Source organism: Macaca fascicularis, chromosome 2 (genome assembly GCF_037993035.2).
Source record: "Macaca fascicularis isolate 582-1 chromosome 2, T2T-MFA8v1.1".
NCBI classification, from domain to species: Eukaryota; Metazoa; Chordata; class Mammalia; order Primates; family Cercopithecidae; genus Macaca; species Macaca fascicularis.
In genome coordinates, this window is record NC_088376.1 from 31,751,652 (window position 1) to 31,777,466 (window position 25,815).

At 36.7% G+C, this 25,815-nt stretch overlaps 1 protein-coding gene across 1 annotated transcript; it reads left to right on the forward strand.

The window, feature by feature from the left end:
* Positions 1 to 740: 740 nt before the first annotated feature.
* Positions 741 to 19,147, forward strand: DAZL (deleted in azoospermia like). The gene is made up of 11 exons (NM_001435527.1): positions 741 to 947; positions 7,584 to 7,730; positions 7,998 to 8,089; positions 8,615 to 8,666; positions 9,099 to 9,162; positions 9,250 to 9,389; positions 10,729 to 10,800; positions 11,525 to 11,575; positions 12,327 to 12,440; positions 13,772 to 13,870; positions 17,221 to 19,147. Exons 1-11 carry the CDS (start codon positions 945 to 947, stop codon positions 17,272 to 17,274), a joined length of 888 nt encoding a protein of 295 aa, NP_001422456.1. The 5' UTR covers positions 741 to 944; the 3' UTR covers positions 17,275 to 19,147.
* The last annotated feature ends 6,668 nt before the right edge of the window (positions 19,148 to 25,815 follow it).

Below are 25,815 nucleotides of genomic sequence, written 5' to 3' on the forward strand. Positions count from 1 at the left end.
TTGAGAATGTTCTAGAATTCTCTAGGCAGGCCTAGCGCCTTCCTGTAAGGCCTAGAAGGTGAATTCTCCCATTAAAATGTAAGATCCCTGGGCAAAAACATATTCTTTATTCTGTTCACTCCTGCATCTGCAGTACCTGGTAATTACAGGCACTCAGTAACTATTTCTTGAAAGAACAAACATCCTGAATGTCAAACTGGCATTTCCTCCCATCCAACCCCTTCTATCTCAAACTTGATGAAAAGAGTCCAAGTTTTTGGCCTGTTGATGCCTCCTTCCGTTTTCCAGACTTGCTTCGATTTATTTATGTAGGCATTTAAAAAGATTTTGGGGTGAGTGTAAAGCTAACAGTGATTGCGCTAACCCTGTGCCTTCGAGAAGCCATTTTGAAACTACAGCCTAGACACATTAGTCTCATTTCTGTAAACTATACCATATATTTCAGTATGCAGTCTTATTTCAACGGTGTTTTGGGGGTGATGTGTGTGTCTCTGTGTCCGTGTGAGGGCGGCACCCGCCTGGAGCTGAGTCACGGGACCTGCGCACACGCGCTGCGTGCGCTGCGTACCCTGCGTACCCTACGCACCCGCCGCGTGGGCGCCGTCGTCCCCCGCAGCCCCCCCACGCAGGGGGCGGGGGCACTGCCACCCATTGGCTGAGGCCGATACCACGCGCCCCGATACCCGGCGCAGGAGCCACCTCCTCAAGCCCGGCGGGCCACGCCTCAGTCCGCCTGCGCTCCTTAGGCTGAGTGTCCACGTTTCGGGGCTCGTCAGCCTTGTCACCCGCCCTTGGTTTTCCTTTTCCTTTTGCCTTTGGCTCCTTTGACCACTCGAAGCCGCGCAGCGGGTTCCAGCGGACCTCACAACAGCCCCAGAAGTGGTGCGCCAAGCACACCCTCTGCTCCTCCTCGAGCCGGTCGGGAACTGCTGCCTGCCGCCATCATGGTGAGTTGAGGGAGAGGCCCGAGGGCCAAGGCCGGCAGAGTCCTCACTGGTGGGTGAAACCCGGCTCTGTAGGGGTGGAAAGTGAAGTCACCCTCGGCTTTCCTGTTTGGGGGGCACCTGCCTGGACGCACCACGAGCCATGGCCCACAGGGTTGGGGGAGGCGGCCTGGCAGTGGCGGGGCCTACACACAGAGGCCGGCGCGGGACGCCGAGGGTGGCAAGGTGGGGGTGGGCCCCGAGGACGCGCTGCCTCGCCGGCCACGTGCAAGGGCCGTGGCCTTCTTGAGGCACCCATTTCCCACCCCGGGTTCTCTGCTGGCAGAGGTTTGGGGTGCGGGTTCCCCACCCCACCCCCTACCGCCCCCACCGCTCCCCCACTCCGACGCGCCTCTCCCCTCCCCCCACTCCAACGCGCCCCTCCCCTCCCCCACTCCCACGCGCCCCGCCCCTCCCCCACGCGGCCCTGCCCTGCCAGCCTCACTTCTGGCGCTCTCCCCATGGCTCTGTAAGATGGCGGCAGGCGGTCCTGCTGAGGGACTTGCCTCCTTAGACTCGGAGTGTCGGAGGTTCCTTAGGAAGTTGTTTCCTCCCGGTCTCTGTAGGGGGTGGGGTTTGTGGGGGCCTTAGCGTGGGGTGTGTGAGGCGTCCTGAAGGCAGGGCCCGCTAGCTAAGGGGGGGCTGGGCCGGAAGTGCTTCTGGTCTCCTCTCACCTGTCAGCTGCTGGGGACTTGCTGATGGCAGCTCCCTCGTGCGGCGACAGGCACAAAAGCTCGCCTGACGCCATCTTTGTGGCACGAGGTCGGTTTCAGTAGTTACCATTGAGAATTTTAGAATTTTTGAACTCTGGGCACAGTTTTTTTCCCTCTCGATAAACAGGAACCTTTGACAAAATGTCCATTTGGTAGATAGTGTTGGGTGTGCGTTTCTGTGAGTTTGGTAAATGCCTAGCGTTGGTTCAGCGCCACCACAAGATGCGGCTCTGAACACGGTGACCAACCACTGAGTCACGAACGCGAGTATTACATGCTATGTGTGTCTGCATTGATAATTCTCAGTCTCTTCATTTTTAGAGATAAAAGGAGGAAATTTATACACAGTTTTTATTACCACGTATAAACATTAAAATAAAAATAGATTATGTGTAATTGTACAACATGTAGTTATCCGTGCTAATAAAAATTAATTACCTTGAGTTATAAGTAATTATTTATTATAATACTTTTCATTTTTAGAGATAAAGGAATCCTAATAGTTACATTGGATTTTTTTCTGATTATGAAAGTAGCCTATTTACTCATTTGAAAACAATCACTGTAAGAAAATAGCAATCTGTCTTAATCCTGACACTTATAGCCGTTAAATTTTGATACATGTATGCCCTTCCAGATTATTTTTATGCTTATATTGCATATAAATGGGCCAACTTTTGCAAGAGTTACACCGTGCTGCATAATAGTATTTTACAACTTGCATCTTTCAATTGATGTGGGCAGCATTCTGAAGATAATTTTAATTTTCAATATATGTTTAAAATTATACCATCATTTTACCGAATTCCATTATGATGAATACTTTTTCAGTATTAATACTATCGGGCTGGGCGCAGTGGCTCACGCCTGTGATCTCCTTAGGAGGCTGAGGCGGGTGGATCACTTGAGGTCAGGAGTTCGAGACCAGCTTGGCTAACATGGTGAAACCCCGTCTCTACTAAAAAAGATTAGCTGGGCGTGGTGGTGCACACTTGTAATCCCAGCTACTTGGGAGACTGAGGCAGAAGAATCACTTGAACCTGGGAGGCGGGTTGCAGTGAGCTAAGATCGTGCCACTGCACTCCAGCCTAGGGAACAAAGAGGGGAGGCTCAGTCTGGGGGGAAAAAAAAAATGCTATGAATATCCTTGTGTAAATATCTTGGCACGAGGTATTATTAATTCCTTGAGATGAATTGCTGTAAGTGGAATTGCTGGGTGAAAGCGTTTTGCCCCTTTGGTAACAATTTTAAGTTACTCCCCTCATTAGTATAGTGATGAGTATCCCCGCCTATCAAACAATGATACACCTTTTCCAAGCTACTCTTGGTAAAGCATGTATCAGTATTTTCCCACTGATGGTGTGGACAGTGATCTCTTTTTCACACCTTTCCCGATGAAAGGTATTAGGATTTTTTAAAATCGTCAATCTAAGAGCTGGAAATATTTTACTATGTTGATGTGCACTTTTTGAAATCATCGATGAAGTTGATCATTGATCATTAGCTTTTTAAATTTCCTTTTTAATTTTGTATTTATTCATAAAAACTGTATTAATGTTCACCTTTGTCATACGTAGTGGAAAAAATATGTAGTATTAATAAGGAGGTGCCCTTATTCCTAATTTCAATGGAGATGACTCTAGTATTTAACTTTAAGCTTAATGATAGGGCAAAATTAGATTGATAGAAAATAAGATACCTCTATTTCTGTTTTACTTGGATTTTTAAATAATTTAAAAATGAATGCTGTATTTTATCAAATGCTTTTTCAATGGCGAATTAAAGTAACAATATCCTATGAAATATTCTTGCATTCCCAGTGTAAACTATATATACTGCTGGAATTTTGCATTTGTGCTGAGGGCAGAGATGGCTCATCTTGATGAGGCTTTGTTACTTATATGCTGTTAGCTTTGTAAAATGCGTTGAGAAATATTTTTTTCCTCTTTGAAAATTGAAGAAAAGTGTTTGAATTTCTTAATCTCTTCTTCTGTCTTCTATCTTTATTTCCGGTGTCTGGTGTGTGTGTGCACCTCTCTCTGACACACACACATATACCCAAGTTATCTATTTCTTTACAAGTTGAAAGAATTCCCAGGGAAACTGAGCCAGGTATCATTGGGTGTTCTTTCTCAAGATTGTTTTGTAAACATTTAAATTTCTCTACAAGTTTATCACGTCGTTGATTTCCAAATTTATTCCTATAGAGTTTATGCATAGCATTGTTTTATAATCTGTGGTCATAACCCATTTCTCAGGTTTCATATATCTTTTTGCTTTCTTGCTTTTCCTTGCTTAGTTTTGCCAGGATTGTTTATTGCTTGAATTTCATCCTTCCCACCTCCAGCTCCCCAAGACTCTTCTCTTGGATTTACTTAAAGTTTTGATTCTGATTTTCATGTCATATTTTCTTAATTTTAGCATTCTGTTTATTCTCTTCTTTCTATTGGTGTGAATGTAACTTTGATAACTACAAATTATAGCCTTTTTCCTGGTCAGTTTATATAAATCTCAATTTGCTTACATTTTCACATAGTAATTGAATTAGATAATACAGTCAAAGAAGCTGACATCCCAGGAGTTTAAATAATTTTTTCCAGTTTTTAGCTGTCTTTGTCACTTGGTTGTCCAAATATAACAAGGAATGTGTTTGCTATAAATAACAATGACAGTTGTGTATATGATGGTCTTGAAGCTCACCCCTGTTAACTGTTCCAGCATTTCTCATTTCACAATTCACCAACTCACTTGAAGGTATGATTAAGAAAATTACTTCTTTAATGCAGTTTGTTTTCAGGATGCTATTGACAGTTACGATGGTATTTTCTTTAAAATTAAGCTTTTGCTTATCCTAAGCATTCATTTATATTTTTGGCCATAGTTTCACCAAACGTTGTCTATTGATTGTGGATTTTTATATATACACTTTAATTATGTGTAAATACAGTAGGAATTTAACAATCCCTGCTAATCAAGCCATGGTAAAAATGAAGTACATTGCTTACTTTGTTAGCTTTGAGCGCCACCTGCTGGCTGAGGACTAGGACATGATGATGTCTCCTTAATTTAAGATGTTATTACACTGTTAAAATGATTCAATGAATTTTGTATTTACGATTCCAGTTAAGCAGGCAGCCAGTTTGTAAGATCCAAGCCAAAGTCAGACTTTCCTATAATGTCAAATGCCTCTTTTCCTCTTTATCAAACTACTGTCGTCTCCAAGTATCCGTTTTACTCTTGTATCGAGTATGAGAATTAGACACCAGAGATCTTTTCCAACCATTCATTTTCAAGCAAGGAAACTGAGGTCCTGAAAAGACTTACTTTACTGAACAATGGAAATCAGGTCCTTCCCAAACAATAATTTTCCTCCTCAATTCTTGTGGCACTGTCACAAGGTTTCTTAACCACACCCTATTCAAATTTTGGACTAAATAATACCTTGTTGTAGGAAGCTGTCTTTGCATTGTAGGATGTGCAGTAGTATCCCTGGCCTTCAGCCCGTCAGATGCCAGGAATACACCTCAGGTGTGACAGCCAATCTCTCAACATTGTTAAATGCCCCGGGGCTCAAAAATCTTCCCCAGTTGAGAATCAGTGCATTATCATAACTTCTTATAATCTGACAGTTTTCTGCCAGATGTTACACTTCTAGATTAAAATACATCCAAACTACGGTGCAGAGACAATACTGTATATATAGCTTGTTTATAAAAAATATATATATCCAAAGTTCATCCACAAATCAAGGGGGAATTGAAAAGGAGAAAAGAAACTACAAGAATTTCAGAATTTATTTTGTTTTGTTTTATTCTGTTTGGGATTTCTGAATGAGCTGAGAAGGGATTGGTGAATTGTCTATAGGGAGGGGAAATCTCATCAAGTTCCTTATAGTTCAAGATATGCAGCTTAATGTCATTTAGAAAAACGATAACGTAAGACATTTTTAGAAAGGAAAAACTTCAGAAATAGTTTTTAAATTTTTCTTCCACATCATTGTCACGAAATACCACTATTAAAGGAAAGAATTGGGAATTACTTAGTTACAAACCCAAAATAGCAAGTATAAGCGCAAATAGAGAAAAGCAGTAAACTCAGCTTTAATTGATTTGACAACTTAGATTTCATCTCTAGTAAAGCTGTGTAGAATCAGTAACTTCTAGCGTCTAATTAACAAAGCAGGAAGTCTACTTTCTTACTAATTCCTATAAAATTACTGTGCCTTTCAAAAAGATATACAGTTGCGCTCTTTTGTCTTTTGTTTTCTTTCAAACAGGTATGTGTGGAATAGCTTTCTCTTTTGCAGCCTTTTGTAGTTACCTTTTGTAGTCAACGGGCACTTCACCAATGATTTTTAAATTAATAATGATTCATAGTTTCCTGATGTTTCAATTAGTTCTTAATTAAAAGTATCTTCAAAATAAGTCAGCTAAAATAGTAAAGCCAAAAAAGAAACTTGAAAAAAAAATCTACTGAAAATAAATTTAAATAACAGGATACTAACTTACATTGGCATACCACTTTATACTTTACAAAATGAATTCACAGATGTTATCTCATTTCATTCTCAAAGCAATTTGCCCAGAGATACACAGCTGGCAAGTAAGTGGCCTATAACCACTTACCTGTAAGGGACATAAACCTAGTTCTCCTGACTAAATTAATTTTTGTTCCACTATGCTATATTGCTTCTCCGACATACATATTACTTACAAATTCTACTTGAGGAAATTTTACATTAGCCTTAGAGTCTACAGCGGAAAGAATAAAGACAGTTCAGATCAAAATCCAGAAAAATAATGAGTTATATGTATGTGTTTCTTTATCTGAAAATAAAGATGGTATCATTTATATCTGCCTACTGTGAAAATTAGAATTATCAGTGGGACTGATTTGGTGTTACTCAGGAAGAAAAATGTTATTTCAAAAGATGCTTTGAACACCCTAGCATTAGGGATGAGGATTATAACCCTTTTTTTTAGAAGGAGCTATGACATGTGAGCAAATAATGTTTCCATGATTCGTTCCTAAAGGAAAGCAGGCATGCTAACACAGGGAGTGTTAAAATTGTAAAAATTCATGTTATTTTGGTGAAAAAGGCGAAGCAAGACAAATTGGTTTAAAACTTTGAGGCTTATTTTCTTTTTGCTGTGGCTTTTTAGAGTTTTTTTTTTTAAGATTTGTCATCCTTTTTATTAGTGTACTCAGTAAAATGAAAAGTTGTTTATGAATATAGAACAGGATGATTTTAATGTTAATTTTTACAAATCTGAACTTTCTGATCTTGAGATTTTTTAAAACTAATTCACATAGTATTTTCACAAATAACTAAGTATTTTTCCACAGCATTGTACAAGACTTGGTAATGAGCAGTACTGGGTTTAAGAAAGTACTGTATCCTGGTTGGGCGCCGTGGCTCATGCCTGTAATTCCAGCACTTCGGGTGGCCAAGTTGGGTGGATCACCTGAGGTCGTGAGTTGGAGACCAGCCTGGCCAACGTGGAGAAACCCCATCTCTACTAAAGATATGAAATTAGCCGGGTGTGTTGTCAGGCGCTGGTAATCCCAGTTACTCGGGAGGCTGAGGCAAGAGAATCGCTTGAACCCGGGAGGTGGAGGTTGCAGTGAGCCGAGATCACGCCATTGCACTCCAGGCTGGGTGACAAGGATGAGACTCTGTCTCAAAAAAAAAAGAAAGCACTATATCCTTTTGTTAAAATTCAATGCTAATCTACTCTGTTGAGTTTAAATCCTGAGCCTGAACTAACTTACAAATGAAAGTAATTTATATAAAATACTTTATACTTAGAAAACAAAAGTTATATTTCACATTATGTATGGGTTTTTCCTGTATATCTAATTATGATGTCTACTTTCCAAATTACAGTCTGCTGCAAATCCTGAAACTCCAAACTCAACCATCTCCAGAGAAGCCAGCACCCAGTCCTCATCAGCTGCAGCCAGCCAAGGCTATGTTTTACCAGAAGGCAAAATCATGCCAAACACTGTTTTTGTTGGAGGAATTGATGTTAGGGTATTGTATTCATACCTCATTTTTATGTTACAATACATTATGAATAATGGGATTTGGGCCCTGTTACAAACTTAAGGTTTTTTTGTACTTCATGGAGGTTTAGAATTGGTTTTATGTTTGTCCCATAGCTACTAAAAATATCTTTGACAAAGAGCTACTGGTCATTTGGGGACAAAAGGGGGAGAAATTTTCATATCAAACTTTTTAATAAAATTGAAATTTTTGAATGCTGAGTTTTTACTCTTGAAGTTCAATTCTTTTCCATAGATGGATGAGACTGAGATTAGAAGCTTCTTTGCTAGATATGGTTCAGTGAAAGAAGTGAAGATAATCACTGATCGAACTGGTGTGTCCAAAGGGTGAGTAATTTTAGCAAAAATATCTGAACTCTAGCCACGTATAGAGTATCAGAGAAGACTTCAAAACTGGTATTCTGATGCTTACATAAATGAAATTTGTTGCTGTGTTAATTTCTTTCATGTAGAGGATAAAAGTTTACTGCCAGTTCTTTAATCATTTTTCTGTTTGTTTTTTAATATCTTCAGTCTTCATTTCATACAAATGAAATCAGTTTTCTCAAAGAATTGTTTTCTTCATACATTGCACGGTATCTTAAATTTTAACCACCTTGTCTTAGTAAGTTAAATTCAGGTTCACAGATACGAATTACTTGTCAATCAATAAAGTTTTCACACTAATCTTAGCACATTTTGACATAGTTCAGATTAAGAAAAAGCAGTATTTGTAGAGGATCTATCATGTACATCTTAACAAATACCGTAGTATATTATTCATCTTTTAGTCATCACTTCTGTATATTGTAGAAGTTCTGAACCATGTACTGTATGATGGTGATTTTATACTTCATTTATCTGCCTTTATAGCTATGGATTTGTTTCATTTTTTAATGACGTGGATGTGCAGAAGATAGTAGAAGTAAGTAATCTAATAGAAAAATATCATTTGTTTTATTGATACAGTGTTTAGTGTTGAGTGATATACTCAGTCTTGTATAAAATTTGGAAGAAGATACACTTTCTGTTTAAAATCCAAACTTAGATGAATCTCACATGATATGTTAGAACCTGTTTATTTTTGACTGGGCACCTAGCTTCATGAACTACAGATGGGAAGGGTTGGAGACAGGGCAGGGTGATGAAAAGTTTTTGATCAACTTTCACTTGATGCCTCTTGACACTGATAGAGAAGTAAGGGAGGTAGCTTCATGATGACAAATTTTAATTTGGTGTGTAGTTATCACTGATCTTCTATGATAATAGGAACTTTAGAAGACTTTAGGTGTTCACCCAAGTCTTGGAAGTAAAGACTTGAAAATTGATTCTAGTTTTGTTACTGTTTTATTTTCAGTCACAGATAAATTTCCATGGTAAAAAGCTGAAGCTGGGCCCTGCAATCAGGAAACAAAATTTATGTGAGTACAAAGAGAAATTGTTCTTGTTGACACATGTAGCTTTTCTAAGAACTAAAAATAGGCTTTTTATTTTTGCTTTTTAAAAAGGTGCTTATCATGTGCAGCCACGTCCTTTGGTTTTTAATCATCCTCCTCCACCACAGTTTCAGAATGTCTGGACTAATCCAAACACTGAAACTTACATGCAGCCCCCAACCACAATGAATCCTATAACTCAGTATGTTCAGGTAAGAATTGCTTATGTTCCTATTCTCTTGTTTATTGTAGTCATTGTACCCTCTGGAATTATATCCAGTTTCCATATAAGTGGTAATAGCATCCCTGTTTGAATACTTTGAGTAATGGGAAATTTATTTTGTTAGAAATTTCTTAGTGTTGTTCTTGATATGAGCTAAAGATCTGCTGTATACTTTGTCTTTATCTTAGAAATGACCTCTGTAGACACATGAAGAAATCTCTTCCTTTTTCCCCCCATGTAGCTAGTTTCTGAAGTATTTGAAAGCAGCTCTCGTTATGTGTCTGTCTACTTTATTTTTCTCTAAGGTTAGCAAATCATCTAGCTATTCTTTTATTTGCAATGGTTTCCGGATGCCACCTCATATAAATTGCTGACTTCTGGATATATTCTGGTTCTGGAATGGGTAGATTTCTGATGTGTTTTACTAGATAAATCCTGTGAGTTTCTGGCATATAATTTCTCTGATCCTGGTTACTTTGATATTTAAAGTAGGATTTGACATGCTATCACTTATTGATGATAAATAACATTTATTTTCTTCTTAGTTCATGTTACTTATGTCTTAGTTTAAAAGACATTTTCTTTGCTGGAAAATAATAGTGAGATAGTTTTTCAGTGGCTCTTATTCATTGACATTTTCCGTGTACTTGAAATGTGTAGGGTATACCTTTTCTTCTTTCTCCTTCTGTGAACAATGGCTAGAAAAAAAAAGCCCTATTTGTTTCTAACATTTACTGTGAGCCATTACTGAATCTGGGTGTATTCATGTATGCTGCCACCTATATGTTTTCAATCAATAACTATTTATTGAAAAATACAAGACATTATACTGTCTCGTCCAGTTTTGGATTATATACAGCTCTTAGGTTTTCGAAATTAAGTACAGAAAAAGCCATAATATCTGTAGGAGGACTACATATTACCCTATAATATTGTCAAATACAAAACTGTCTAGAAGTATTTTGACAAAGAAATAGCAAATGTATTAATTTAACTTGCATTGAAATCTGTCTTAATAGAGCCTTATCATCAGTGTAAGAAATAACATCTGGGTGGGATTATACACAGTATAAATAAGATAAACTTTGCCTGGTGAAATAGTCACTTCTTTTGTCATTTGTTCCCCCTCCCCACCCAAAGGGTAACACTTGACAGATAATATTTCTTTCTTCATAAAGTCAGTCAGTCATTTAGAATTATGCATTATTGTATATGGAAAAATAATATTTTAAAAGTTTTCATATTTTTGTTACGTTGGGAATAATATTTCTTTCTAATTTTAAAAAAAGTTTTATCTTATTCATTCTTTCTGTAAACTTTATTTTCAGGCATATCCTACTTACCCAAATTCACCCGTTCAGGTCATCACTGGATATCAGTTGCCTGTATATAATTATCAGGTAATTTAGGAGGGAGTAAAATGATTTACTTTCAGATTTTGTTGAGGCCTTTAACTTGTTTATACAAATTGCCTGAATAGTTTGTCATTTTAAACTAGTGAAATGTACCTAAAATTTAAGAAAAAAATTAGTCTAGAATTAAGACCTCTGTATTATTTAGAAGTAATGGAATAATATTTTGACAGGAATATACTTAGCAGTAACTTTACAACAGTTTTATGAGATTCGGTGTCCCCTTCTGTATTTCAGCATGTATTTTTTCATTTTTGCTGTCAAATAGCTGAAACAGCCAGACTGACTTTCATCAATTTTTTAGGGAGCTAGAGTGAAATAAATTATCCAATTCTTAGAGCACATAATTCAAATTCTATTTCTATTTTAGCTGGCTGCTTCACAGTAATAGTTCTGTGAGTCTCTTTACATAGATATGACTGTATATATAACCCATAATCATATCTATGGTAATAAATTCAAGCAACTAATATCTCTGAGATTTCCACAACGCCAACTCCCGAAAATTGGGGAAAAGGTGAGGTTTTACATATAGAAGTAACAACAAGAACATCAGGGATTAGAAACATAAAGTACTTCTTTTTTTCCATTCTGTTTCCTATAACAACAAAGGAGCCAGCATGAAAAGTACTTCAATATTGTTTTCTCATGTGTTTTTGAAAATGTGTACGAATATTTGAATAATTTTGATTTCCTTTTTTTTTTTTTTAAGATGCCGCCACAGTGGCCTGTTGGGGAGCAAAGGAGCTATGTTGTACCTCCGGTAAAGTGAATTACCGAAACATATAATTCCTGTTCTTTATTTTATTTTTTTGTTTATATTTCTTGATTTTTTCCCATGTCATATATGCCTATATTTTTAAATAGTTCTTTATATTAATGTGTTACATTTTGTTACTTTTTAACCCAATTCGAAACTCCCATGGGAGCAGCAGTGCCTTCTTCTCTCAGGTTTTTGTGTGCTTAAGCAATGACTGGTCTAGATAATGATAAGTGTTCAGTTACTTGTTGATAGACTATGTAATTCAAGAAAGATAGTATTAATGTGGATTTAGAATTAGCATGTATCTGCCTAGAATCTGCCTCTGGCTTTACCAGCCATAAAAAAAATTGTTGAAGAGGAACAGAAATATTTTGCTGTTAATTACTGTTAAATAAGAATAGGAATAAAACGAGTATTACGCCTAAAACACCCAAGCTGCTGTCTTTCATCAGGATTGGAGATTTGAAGGATACAGTAAGTGTTAACATTCTCAAACACTTCCTTACTACATTAGTTTCTTAGAGTCCTTGTACTTCTGATTATCTTGATACCTAGAAGACATTTTAAAACAGAAGACTGCCTTACTGTATTTCAACTGTTCATTTAAAACAAAGTTTCTGAAATAATGTAATTGATTTTTAACACAACCTACATTGAAACTTTGGATACCAGCTCACCTTTTTGAAGAATAAGTGGCTTTTAAACATATCTGTGTATCTGTTTAATTACACTTTCATTATTTTAAATATAGGCTTATTCAGCTGTTAACTACCACTGTAATGAAGTTGATCCAGGAGCTGAAGTTGTGCCAAATGAATGCTCAGTTCATGAAGCTACTCCACCCTCTGGAAATGGCCCACAAAAGGCAAACATCGAATTTTGTTTATATATATTTCATATTTATTTTTTCTAGTTTTAATAATGGTTTTTTGAGAAGCAAGCATTTTTGCCAGAATTTAAAGATGGGAGCCATAAATTATAGAGCTTAAATAATTGACTATTATTCAGCAGTTAAAAGTGGGTGAAATTTCAGATACCCCAAATTTTCAATGTATACATAAAATTTCTGATTCAGCAGTCCTTTTCTATATTCCAGTTCCACTAATTTTTAAAAACCATACTTCAATAAATGTTATATTAATATGATTTGGCATAATGTTATGGGAGGGTTTCCTCAAGAATTCTACTCTTCAAAAGAGGAATTAGTATGAATTATATATACCTTTTCTTTTATGACAGTTTTGATATTTACTTAAACAGTGAAACACATTACTTGTGGCATTCTCTATATAACGTTATATGGCAGTAGTTCCCAACAGTGGTGAAGTTAGTAGTAATTATTCAAATATTGAATTAGGCAGGGTTGTTTCTTTTTATCATTAGAGCAAATTTCTATAATACTATCACTCTTGAATCATATATGTAAATGAGTGAGAGTGTGGAAGTACTTGATGTGCTGGTAATATGTATAACACTCGAAGAAGTCCCGTTGGAGTGTGAATTCCTTGATTTGATACTCGATTTTAAAATGCAAATAAATATTAAAATAGCTTACAGTATAATTGTCAGGTTTTCTCCTTAGTATTTTTTCTTGAAACATTGGAGTTCACTTAGGGATTTAACAAATTCAGCTTTTTAAACCAGTATTCTGTCACTGAGGTTCTAAAATCTTTGATTGTCAGAAAACTTGCATACTGAGTGATACGTGGTAAGAATTATGAATCACATTTTTATGAATTCCTTTTTTTTCTTTTTTTCTTTTTTTTTTTTTTTGCGAGACATAGTCTCGCTGTTTTTCCCAGGCTGGAGTGCAGTGGTGTGATCTTGGCTCACTGCAACTTCCGCCTCCTGGGTTCAAGCAATTCTTCCTGCCTCAGCCTCCTGAGTAGCTGGGATTACAGGCGCCTGCCACCACACCCAGTTAATTTTTGTATTTTTTTTTTTAGTAGAGATGGGGTTTTGCCATGTTAGGCTGATCTTGAACTCCTGACCTCAGGTGATTCTCCTGTGTTGGCCTCCCAGAGTGCTGGGATTACAGGCATGAGCCACCACTCCCAGCCTCTTTTAGCATTTTTGCATTTCTTTAGAAATAAAGTAATATGTTCATTAAACCATCAAAAAAAAAAAAAAAAACCCCTTATTCAGAGTGAGTGAAAGAGAATCGTCTTTACGTTACTGAAAACTTCTGTGTTTCAGAAATCTGTGGACCGAAGCATACAAACGGTGGTATCTTGTCTGTTTAATCCAGAGAACAGACTGAGAAACACTGTTGTTACTCAAGATGACTACTTCAAGGTATGAAAAGAACAGTATGCATAATTTAAAAACACACTTGTTAGATTTAAAGTACTTGTTTTCCTTGTGGTATACGTATTTTGAGATTTCTTAAGAGCGTTTAATTGAACTGTTGGCATTTGACTATAACACAGTAAACCAGAGTGGGTTTTACCTGGCAGTGTATTTTCTGCACTCGAACCCTGATATAATGTAGTTACCTTTAGGGAAGAATCCTTCAGCAGAAATTTGCAATTGAAAGGGTTTACCAGAGAAGAGAGTTAGTTTACTGGCTTGACCAAATAGTAAAAGAAAATTTTAGATACAGAAAGCAGATCTTGGCTGGGTGCAGTGGCTCACGCCTGTAATCCCAGCACTTTTGGGGGCTGAGGTGGGTGGATTGCTTGAGCTCAGGAGTTCGAGACCACCCTGGACAACATGGCAAAACCCCGTATCTACAAAAAATACAAAAATTAGCCAGTTGTGGTGTTGCATACCTGTAGTCCCAACTACTCCAGAGGAGGCTGAGGTAGGAGGATTGCTTGAGCCTGGGAAGTTGAGTCTGCATTGAGCCATGATTGTGCCACTGTACTCCAGCCTGGGCAACAGAGTGAGACCCTGGGCGACAGAGTGAGACCTTGTCTCAAAAAAAAATAAAAATAAAAAAATACATGCATATTGGATTAAAGAGAAGAAAAGAAATTGTTTACTCAGAAGATATACTTGAGCAGTGTGAAGGGAGAAAAGGGGTAAAGTGAAGCAGTAAAGTGTTGAATGGAAAGAAGTGGAGGTTGATTGAAACAGTTGGTGAAGTGGAAGAGAATGTGGGTAGTTGAATTCCAGAAAGATCTGATTTCTGATCCTGCCTTCTATCCATGTTGTATAGATAAATCTTATTAAGACTTCAGTTTTTACAAGTCTAAAATGAGAAGGTACGGGACTAAAGGTTTCTGGGTCCCTGTAGTTCTAAGTCTATGAATAGGAAAAATAACTAATTTGGTCAGTCCAATGGGAGAGAAATACTATGGTTAGTAAAGGGAAGGTGTTTTTTAAATAATAGGTTTATTGAAATATATAATTGAAATACCAGTAATACAATTTACCTATTTAAAGTTTGCATTTCACTGTTTTTTTGATGTATTCAAAGTTGTGTAACCATGACCACAATCAATGTTAGAATACTAAATCACCCCAAAAATCACCCCCCTACCTTAGCAGTCACCTGCCATTTTCCCCCATCCTGTGCAGCCCTAGGCAACCACTAATTTACTTTCTTTAAGGATTTTCCTGTCCTGGACATTTCGTGTATATGGAATCATACATAATGTGGCCTTTTGTGACTGGCTTTTTTCACTCAACATATAATGTTTTCAAGGTTCATCAGTATTCTAGCAGGCATCAGAACTTCATTTCTTTTTATTTATGGCTATTACCTCATTCTGTTCATCTGTTAAAGACATTTGGATTATTTCCTCTTTTTAACTATTAGAAATAATGCTGTGAACATTCATGAACAAGTTACTATGTAAACATATGTTCTTATTTCTCTTGCGTATATACTTCGGAATGGAATTGCTAAGTCATGTTTAACCTTTAGTGGAACTGCCAGAATTTGTCAAAACTGGCTACACACTTTACTTTCAAAAGGAAATGTTTAACCATCACTTTGTGTCTTAAAACAGAAAGTAGACCAGCTTTTTTTTCATCTGTGAATGGATATAGGATGAAGCTTAAGCTTTTTTTAAAGGGTTATATTACGGATCTCCTGTATAATGTAGAAGAGTAGAGCCCATATTGCAGAATTAAGCTCTTAACATCTTCGCAACAGGGAGTAAACATACTTAAAGTTGACATTTGTTCTCTAGTTGCTTCATTCTACATAGATAGTATAATTTAGAAAAGAAGGAACTGGAATTGTACATCAGCTTGCCTTGCCCAAAATTCTGGTGATTACATAGGTGTCTACAGTAGTACTTAAATGATTTTCAAAGCAGAAGGTAGTCTTGTGCTTTTTTTTTTTTTTTTTTTTTTTGAGGTGACCTCTCTTAGTCACCTAGACTGGAGTGCAGTGTCACAATCACAGCTTACTACAGCCTAAAACTCCTGCACGCAAGGGATCCTTCTCCCTCAGCCTCCCAAATAGTTAGGACTACAGACATGCACCACCATAGTTGCTAGTTAAAAAGATTTTTTTAAGAGACAGAATCTTACTATATTGCGCCTGGCTGGTCTTGAAATCCTGGGCTCAAGTGATCCTCCTGCCTCAGCCTCCTAAAGTGCTGGGGTTAGAGGCGTGAACCACCATGCCCAGTCCAGAAAATAGTTTTTAAACTTGAGTTCTCACCTGGAGTTAGAAAAAGACTCCCTTTAAACTCCCAGAGTTTTCTGCTTGTTTGGGAGAGGAATCAGAAGTTGGCATCCTGCAGTTGTCTGACATCTAGACCTATTTTGATTGACTGCGTGTTGTTGTATTGCATGTGAATGCATGAGGTATTTTTGAATGTATTTACTATTTCCATAGCTAATTCCACCCTTCATTGTCTTAATTCTCTAGTCCCTTCATAATCTTGTTTCCTGCATGATCTCTGAAGATACATGTTGGTGACCAGTTTTCTAGATTTTAAGCTAAATAGGATATCACTCTTTTGACAGATTAGGTAACTTCCGGAAGCCACTTTTATTTATATGACAATGAAACTGAAGTCCTAGAAAAAGGGCACAGTTACCTTTGTAGAAAATAAAATACTATTATGTTATTACTCATTTGCTCAGTCCCACTCCTCCTCTTAAGGCCTCTCACTTTTTTCTGTCTGCACATCTGTAGGCAACATAGAGTGATAAAGTTTTGCATGTATTTTAAATATTTATCTTCCCTTTCTAAAGAATGATACATCTTCACAGGTTAATGATACGTCTTTAAATGCCAAAACTTACATCTTTCAACCTAACATGAAATTTCAGATTGGAGAGCTGTTCGCAAGTTGTGGTTCCTATTAGATGCAGTTCAGTTAGTGAAAGCAGTATTTTTTACAATTACATTTTCTACCAGCTGTCTTTGGGACATTACTGCAAAATTATTAAGAAGTACATAAAATTATATTGAGTCTAAGTCCTGTTATTTCTGAGTTTACTGGGATTTCTTTTTTTAAAATTGATTTCTTTTTTAACTAAACTGTTTAATAAAACTAGGCATCTCAGTACATATGTTATCCCTGTGTTCAAGAATGCTTCCCAAAAAGGATAATCTTTTTTCTCATTATTTTTAATGTATAGACCCAAAACAAGTGGTTTAAGTTTTTGACAACTTTCAGATCTATAGTAGTAATCAGAAGTTTTCAGTAAAGTAAAAGGACTCTTTCTATCTTTTCCAGGATAAAAGAGTGCATCACTTTAGAAGAAGTCGGGCAATGCTTAAATCTGTTTGATCCTCCTGGCTATGTAGTTTCATGGGAAGTTGCTGGTTTTGAATATTAAGCTAAAAGTTTTCCACTATTATAGAAATTCTGAATTTTGGTAAATCATACTCAAACTTTCTGTATAAGTTGTATTATTAGACTCTCTAGTTTTATCTTAAATTGAAACTGTTCTTCATTAGATGTTTATTTAGAAACTGGTTCTGTGTTGAATATATAGTTGAAAGTAAAAAATAATTGAGACTGAAAGAAACTTTAAGATTTATCTGCAAGGATTTTTAAAAAATTAGCATTTTAAGTATTTAAAAGCAAATACTGATTTTCAAAAAAAAGTTTTTAAAACCCTATATTGAAAGGTCAGAATTTTGATAGTCTGAATACAAGCATTTCACTTCTCCAACAAGTACCTGTGAGCAGTACAGTATTTACAATATTGAGCTTTGCATTTATGATTTGTCTAGAAATTTACCACAAAAGCAGAATTTTTAAAACTGCATTTTTAATCAGTGGAACTCAATATATAGTTAGCTTTATTGAAGTCTTCTTATCTAAACCCAGTAAAACAGATTCAAAGCAAACAGTCCAATCAGTGGGTCATATGTTTATTCAAAATATTTTATCTTTTATCTAGAATCCACATATATAAATCCTATTTGATAAGGGTAGTAATTAGGATAACTAAAATTCTAGGCCTAATTTTTTAAAGAATCCAAGACAAACTAAACTTTACTAGGTACATAAGCTTCTCAGTGAGCCACCATTCATCTTTTTTGTAAAAACTTTTTTCTTTGAAATGCTGAACTTGGCTGTTTGTCAAATTGTGCAAAATATTGGTATTAAAGAATGCTGCAACTTTTTTATGTCACTTAGAGGTTAATCAGAGTATCTGAAAGGAATTGTTTTTATAAAAACATTGGAATATTAGTTACTTGCTATAAATAGATTTAGTCTGTTATACTTCCTTTTGTAAAGTAAAATATGTCCAGAAGAGTCAAAGTAGGTAGTTTTGGTATTTCTAAACCACAAAAGTTGTTTAATAAGTACATCTCAAGAATGTGCTAGAGTTAAAAGTTAACGTCGTTTCTAGATTAGGTGGTGTCTTCATTTTACGTTGTGACAAACAGCTAGAGCACCAGAGCCCTTTTGCTCTACCCGGTCTTTCTTTTCCAGCATTTGTCACTTGTCTTTCAGAAGGTTTGCTTCTAGAACTGGTGATGTAAGGAATGGAAGTAGCTGTATGAGCAGAGCAGTTCAAGGGCCAAACCCTGGAACGGTAGCAATGGGATATAATACCTTTCTAAGGTAAATAGTTGTATCAGTATCATTTGATCTGCCACGGACATGAGTTTAAAGCGGCTTTCTGGCCCTTGTTTCAGTGGCTTCTTCCCTAAAACGTAGAGACTCTAACTTAATGTGTAGTTACTATGAGCCATATTATTAGTACCCACTGGGGTCTATAATTCCTCAAAATTTTCATTCTGAATCTGAAGAAAAGAGTCTTTTAACTTTAGAATTCCCAAGAGGGCTTTATTACACCTCAGAAATTGAAAGCACCCTGAATTTGTCCATTTAAAAATTAACTGTAGTTTTTTTGGTGCTATAACATTGACACGTATCATTCTGTGATTAAATCTCCAGCTTACTATAAGTGATACCTATATTCTAAAGAGCTAATTCTAATTATTCCAATATGACCTTAAGGAAAAGTAAGGGAATAAATTTTTGTGTGTGTTAGAGTGAAGCATTTAAAAGAGTAAGGGTAAAAGAGATGAAGTCCTGAATCTTTCAAAATGGAAAATTAACTCTAAACTTAGAAATATGCTTCTACCTATTGCTGATACTGTCTTTGCATACATGAATAAAAATAAACTTTTTTTCTTCAAAAGTGTTTTTGGCTTTCTGATGTAATAATCTAAAATGGTGGGGAGTTGGGAACTGTGTAACAAGGTTTAGATTCTTAAAATGTGAAAGTATAGAGTTCATTTTACTAATCTGGCAGAGTTCGCTCATAAAAGAAATTCAGGTACAAAGAGAAATTTAAGAGATGCATGAACAGCAGTGCCGAGTAGGAATGCTGACGAACACATCTGACTTGCTATGTCACGGCTAAGGTCCCTTTCAATTTGGACCCTATGAAATATTTTGTCTCCTGTACACCTTAGGCCTAATCTCGAGACCTTTTATTTAGGGATATTGCGGTTGCTTAATAGAGCTTAAATTTTTTGTATTGCATGTACTTCATATGGATGCAATAAAAAAAAATCAATACTTCCCACCTCTTCTAGCTGTAGTTCTAGTACTCTCAGTTCTATAAGCTGAGCCCAGTGGAGGAAATTCTCCCCTCAGACACTACTATATTTCATCAGTAAGCTTACTGATTCATAACCAGAAACTTGACTCCAAGATTCTGCAGGATACCAGTGCTTTCTGCATCACCAAAGATTAAATTGTGATGTTTAGTGTCTAATAGGCTAAAACTTAGTAATTCTTAAATGTGCATATGTGTACATATGTATACATATGTGTGTGTATATATGCATATATCTATGGTTACATATATACTATCTGTTACCCAGAATATTTGGTTATAGCACAAGCTGAGTAAGCTTGTAGTATTTTCAGACCCCAAAATTAGACTTACATATACCTTAAGATAGTTGCTTTACATCAGCTTATTATCTCAAGCATGTTTGTGGTTTAGTAGTAAATTCTTAACACAAAATCAAATCTTTAGAATTGAAAAATACCGTTCAGCACTTTTTTGTAAAAAGTTCAAGTTAATGGCAAAATCAAACAACTCTAAAAAGGTGAATCACCTCCATAAGTATATTGCATGTTGTTTTTTTCTTTCTCTGAAATCAGATTACCTTTAATTCAAAATAACTTCAAAATTGATAGTACCCATCTTGCAAGGAAGTCGTTGACTTTTAAAAATTAATACACCACGGCAGTTCCCTCTAGTTGTAAAGCACCTCTGGCCCCTCTTCACTAAAATTCTCTTGGCTCTCTTTAAAGGTAAACTGGTAACAATGGGCTGCCACATTGCTTAATCGCCTTGCCTGCTTTCATTGCTGTCAATTGAGGGTAATAAAGAGCAGCAACAATAAGACAGCGTGACACACTGCTTTCACAAAGATGGCAATAGAGAAGGTGGGGAAACATAAGGGAGAGAGAAGCAGCAGTATTTTCCATTGACCAAGTCTTGCAAATAGGGCCAGCTGTTGAGTATGATCATTTGGAATCCCTGAAACACTACTTCTAGATGAGGATTGCTCCTGTACATATTTTGATAACTGTGTAATCTAGCCCTTCCCAACATTATGTGTCTTATGTCTCTCTGTGTGTAACTGATGGTTGTGAACAATTCCTCACCACCCATCAAAGACTGAGTTTTCCATCTGTAGATAGTACATTTGGTAGTAGAAAACAATAGACATAAGAAGTTCAAACTATAAACAGGCGTTTTTGAATGCTCATGCAAAATATTCAATCTGCATAGCAAAGAAATGATAGGTAATTCTACATTGCATTTAGAGTTAAAAACATCTGTACAATATGGCTGTAGCTGTGGGCCAATCCCAAGAAAATGCAAAAAAATTGTCTCCTGGTACAGAAACTGAAACTACCACTGTACAATTAAACTCTATGGTAGCTATATTTTACATTTTTAACTGGTCTGAAACAAAGTTTTCTAGTTGAGTCTCTAGTTCATTTTCCCAAGGCAAGGCTTTGTATGTTACATGTACCTCCATTAAGGCTGCATGCCAGGAATGTGCCTTTTCCCACATATAAAATTTACAGATACCAGTTCACTGGGTCTTTAACAATAGAACAAATGCTTGCATGACTGGGATATTCAGGTCATGAAAGCTCTTTATAAATTTGAAGGAATAGTAACATTTCAAGCACTTGAGAAAGAGGTTTTATAATCCTTAATTAGTTCTTTCTTACAGAAAACAAATCTAGCAAAAGTATACTAAGCCTCTCAGCACATCTATTGTCTTTGCCCAAAATAAAATGGATAGAGACACACCATTCTGGCTTAATCTTAGATGGAACTCTACTATAGAAGAAAGGCAGAGTTGATACTAATACAGCCAGGCCAGCTGTTAAAGTGGACATGTCCCCTCTGCCCTTGTACATTTGTTTAAAAATTTTGATATGACTCTCCCCACCTCCTCCTCCATACCCTCCATACATCTGACTGGGCCAATGGAGAGAGGTAATTTAAAATGCAGAGGACATTTTCTCTTTGTTTTTACCTATGCTGATTCCCTACCTAGTGTTGGAGTGGCTTTACTGTGTGAGTAAAATCTGAACAGTATTTAAGTAGTACACCTGCTATATGAGAAAAGTTTGACCCTGCACTTTTTATTTTCTCCTGAACATGACTTGGTTGCTGCTCATCATTCTGGTTGGTGATGTGTCTGTCTGACAAAAAACCCATATGCTCACCATCCAGAGTTGCATCCATGATTAGATTAGATCAGCCCGATATTTGATAGGGCAGGTTTTCTCAATGATGCCAATTTTACAGGGAAATCAAAGAGCATCAGAACTATCATCAGGGGTGTTTTTCAGAGATGCCAAATCGTGGGCCCCATTCTCAGATGCTCCTATTCTAATGCTCTGGATGGGCCTAGTAATCTGCGTTTTTAACATGTGCCCCAGGTGATTCTGACCTCTGTAGCACATACTTTGAGAAATACTGCCTCAGATGAGGATCTCTCATTATATCATCTCAAGCTACCCCTGGATTTAGGATAGAAACAGCCCTGTCAGGTTCATTATGACTTTCATAAAGGATTTCATTGGCTTAATTCACTGAATTCATCTTCCCCTGCCAAGCCTGTGCCTGGTAGTGCCAGTTGTCCATAGGCAAAAGTGACTCATGAATGGGCTGAAATGGATTGAATAAAAAGTCTGAAAACCAAGACTTGTGGCCAGAAATGAGTGATAGGATGGAGTGATTACAAAGGCAAAGCTGGATTCCAAGGCCTAGTGCAGGCAAGCCAAGGGTGAGGGACTAGGCTCGAGTGGGAGGGGGCAGAGTGGATATCATTTTTTTTTTTTTTTTTTGGATTTTTTTTGGCATACTTAAACTCATCCGTGTTGACTGGGGGATTGTATTTATTTTCACTGCTTTTTAGTTGTATCAGCTGAATATTCTGTGGTTTATCATTTCCCTTGCTGGGGGACAATTGGATTTTGTTTTTCATTTTAAAATTTAAAACGTTTAAATTGTGTGGATTGGTTGATTGCTGTACAAACTATGCTGCTATGAACATTCTTAAATATCTCTGATCACTTAGGTACTAGAGTGTCATAATAAAGAGTGAACTTTAAATCCTAGCCTCAAATTCTTCCCGAGTAAGCTTGGACGAGCTCACTGAGCCTCGGTTTCCTGCTTTGTAAAACAACAATACTAGTATCTATAAGATTAGTATGAGATTAAATTGGGCAATACATCAATGTGGTTAGCTTCCCATCCACCAGTCTACCCACCTGCCTCCCACTCAAACCCACCTAAGTTTTCTCTAGCCTTTACATTTCAGTAACTAGAACTTCACAAGTGGTCTATGTACAGAACAGCCATGGTTTGGTGAATGGCTGTGTCCTGAAATGTAGTCTCTTGTGTACCTTCTTTGGTAATAGGAAGAAGCTCATTATTCTAGGCTCTTCAGGATATGTTCTAGAATGGTTCCCTTTCTTCTTCTGCGAGGACCTTAAATGAGTAGAACACTAATAAATGAGTGAAATCATTGTACCTAGGCCAGTGTTCCCTAAGCACAATTTCTGTTTTTCCTTCATAAAATGCTGGAGGTGGCAGGCAGGATTTCATATCCCATTCTTCTCATCACATGCATACTCCCTGATATTTGTATAGGATTTTAGGGCTTTCAGAGCTACCTCACATATATAATTTCATTTGGTCTTCATCAACTCTTTTGAAGGGCTAGACGTGTCTAGGTTTTAGGTGTGATTTTCTTAAATTTATATACCCTGGGATTCAGATAAATAAGAACTTTACATGAGACTTTACATCTGGGTCATTGCTTTTCTACTATATCATAGATAGCAGACTCTACAAATCAAAAGACAAATATTTTTTATGAATACATAATTATATATATTTATGGGATACATGTGACAATTTGATATTTCCATACAATGTGTGGTGATCAAATCAGGTTAATTGGGATATCCATCACCTCAAACATTTATCATTTCTTTGTGTGGGGAACATTCCTAATCTACCTATTTGGAACTACACAATAAATTATTGTTAACTATAGTCACCCTATTGTGCTGTCAAACACTAGAACTTATTCCTTCTAACTGTATTTTTGTATCCAGTAAACAACCTCCCCTAACACCCACCCCACAACCCCAACACTCACTCTCTATAGCCTCTGTTAACTACTGTTCTACTCTTTACCAATTATTTTGGCTCCCACATATGAGTGAGAATAAAGACATTTATTTGTCTTTCCTTGCCTGGTTTATTTCATTTAACATAATGTTCTTGTTTCCATCCATGTTGTTGCAGATTACAGGATCTCATCCTTTTTTATGGTTCAGTAGTACTCCATTGTGTAGATGTACCACATTTTTTTATCTATTCGTCTGTTGATGGATGGATACTTAGGTTGGTTCCAAATCTTGGATATTGTGAGTAGTACTGCAATAAACATTAGAGTGCAGAGATCTCTTCAATATGCCATGGTGTTTTCGTTACTATAGCTTTGCAGTATATTTTGAATTTTGCTAGTGTGATTTGCTCAGGATTGCTTTGGCTACTTGGAGTCTTTTGTGGTTCCATAGAATTTTAGGATTTTTTTCCCTAATTTCTATGAAGAAGTCTTTGGCATTTTCACAGGGATTGCATGAAATCTGTAGATCACTTTTGGCAGAATGGTCATTTTAACAATATTAGTTCTTCTAATCCAGGACACTTTTTTGTGTCCTCTTCAATTTATTACATAAGTTTTTTATAGTTTTCCTTGTAGAGGTCTTTTACTTCATTGGTTAAATTTATTCCTACTTTATTTTTGTACCTATTATTATAAATGGATGTTTTCTTGATTATTTTTTCCTGCTGGCTTGTTGTTGGTACATAGAAATTCTACTGGTTTTTGTATGTTAGTTTTGTGTACTGCAAATTTACTGAATTCATTTAACACTTCTAAAAGTTTTTTGGTGGAGTTTTTAGGGTTTTGCATATATAAGATAATGTCATCTGCAAACAGGGACAGTTTGACTTCTTCCTTATCAATGTGGGTGCTCTTTATTTTTTTCTCTTGCCTAATTGCTCTGGCTAGGACTTCTGGTACTATGCTGAATAAAAGTTGTGAAAGTGGATATTCTTGTCTGTTCCAGATCTTAGAGGAAAAGCTTTGAATTCTCTCTGTTCAGTATGATGTTGGCTGTGGGTTTGTCATATATGACGCTTATTGTGTTCAGAGATGTTCCTTTTACATCTGAGTTGTGGAGAGTTTTTATCATGAAGCCCTGTTAAATTTTATCAAATGCTTTTTCTGCATCTGTTGAGATGATCAAATTATTTTTGTTCTTCACTATGTCAATGTGATGTATCATATTTAAATTGGTTTGCATATGTTGAAACATCCTGTCATTTTGTTAATTATTTTCTGGTTGTTTTGCATATTCTTTGTTCATTTCTTTCTGTCTTATTGTTTATCATTGCAGTTTAGTATTTTCCTGTAGTTACAAGGTTTGATTATTTTCCCTTTCACCTTTGTATATCTGCTCTACCATGATGAATCATCATGCCAAAGTAAAAATACCTTTAAGCAATTTTTCCCCATCCCACTACACCTGCAATCACTGGAAACTACCAATATGCATTCTTACCTTTTCTGGATATTTCATATAAATTGAATCATATAGTATGTGAACTTTCGTCTGCTTTCACTTAGTATGTTTTGTTCACTTAGCATACTTTGTAGCATGTATCAAATACTTCATTCCTTTTTTTTTTTTTTTTTTTCTTCAGACGGAGTCTCGCTCTGTTCCCCAGGCTGGAGTGCAGTGGCGCAATCTCGGCCCACTGCAAGCTCCGCCTCCCGGGTTCACACCATTCTCCTGCTTCAGCCTCCCCACTAGCTGGGACTACAAGCACCCGCCATCACACCTGGCTAATTTTTGTATTTTTAGTAGAGACAGGGTTTCACCATGTTAGCCAGGATGATCTCAATCTCCTGACCTTGTGATCCACCCGCCTCAGCCTCCCAAAGTGCTGGGATTGCAGGTGTGAGCCACCGTGCCTGGCCTACTTCATTCCTTTTTATGGTTGAATAATATTCCATTCTATGAATATACCACATTGTTTATCCATTCCCCCTGCTGGACATTTGGACTGTTTCTACCTTTTGATTATTGTCAGTAGTGCTGCTATAAACATGTGTGCACATGTACTTAAATTTGAGTCCCTATTTTCTTTTTTGTTGTTGTTAACACTTTTATTTTAGGTTTGGGGGTACATGTGAAGGTTTGTTACATAGATAAACTCATGTCATGGCGGTGTTCGTT

Excerpts from the sequence above, each read along its gene's own strand:
- DAZL (NM_001435527.1), top strand. Across the intron at positions 9,163-9,249 it reads AATCAGGAAACAAAATTTAT|GTGCTTATCATGTGCAGCCA; the intron begins GTGAGTACAAAG and ends CTTTTTAAAAAG. Across the intron at positions 10,801-11,524 it reads TGCCTGTATATAATTATCAG|ATGCCGCCACAGTGGCCTGT; the intron begins GTAATTTAGGAG and ends TTTTTTTTTAAG.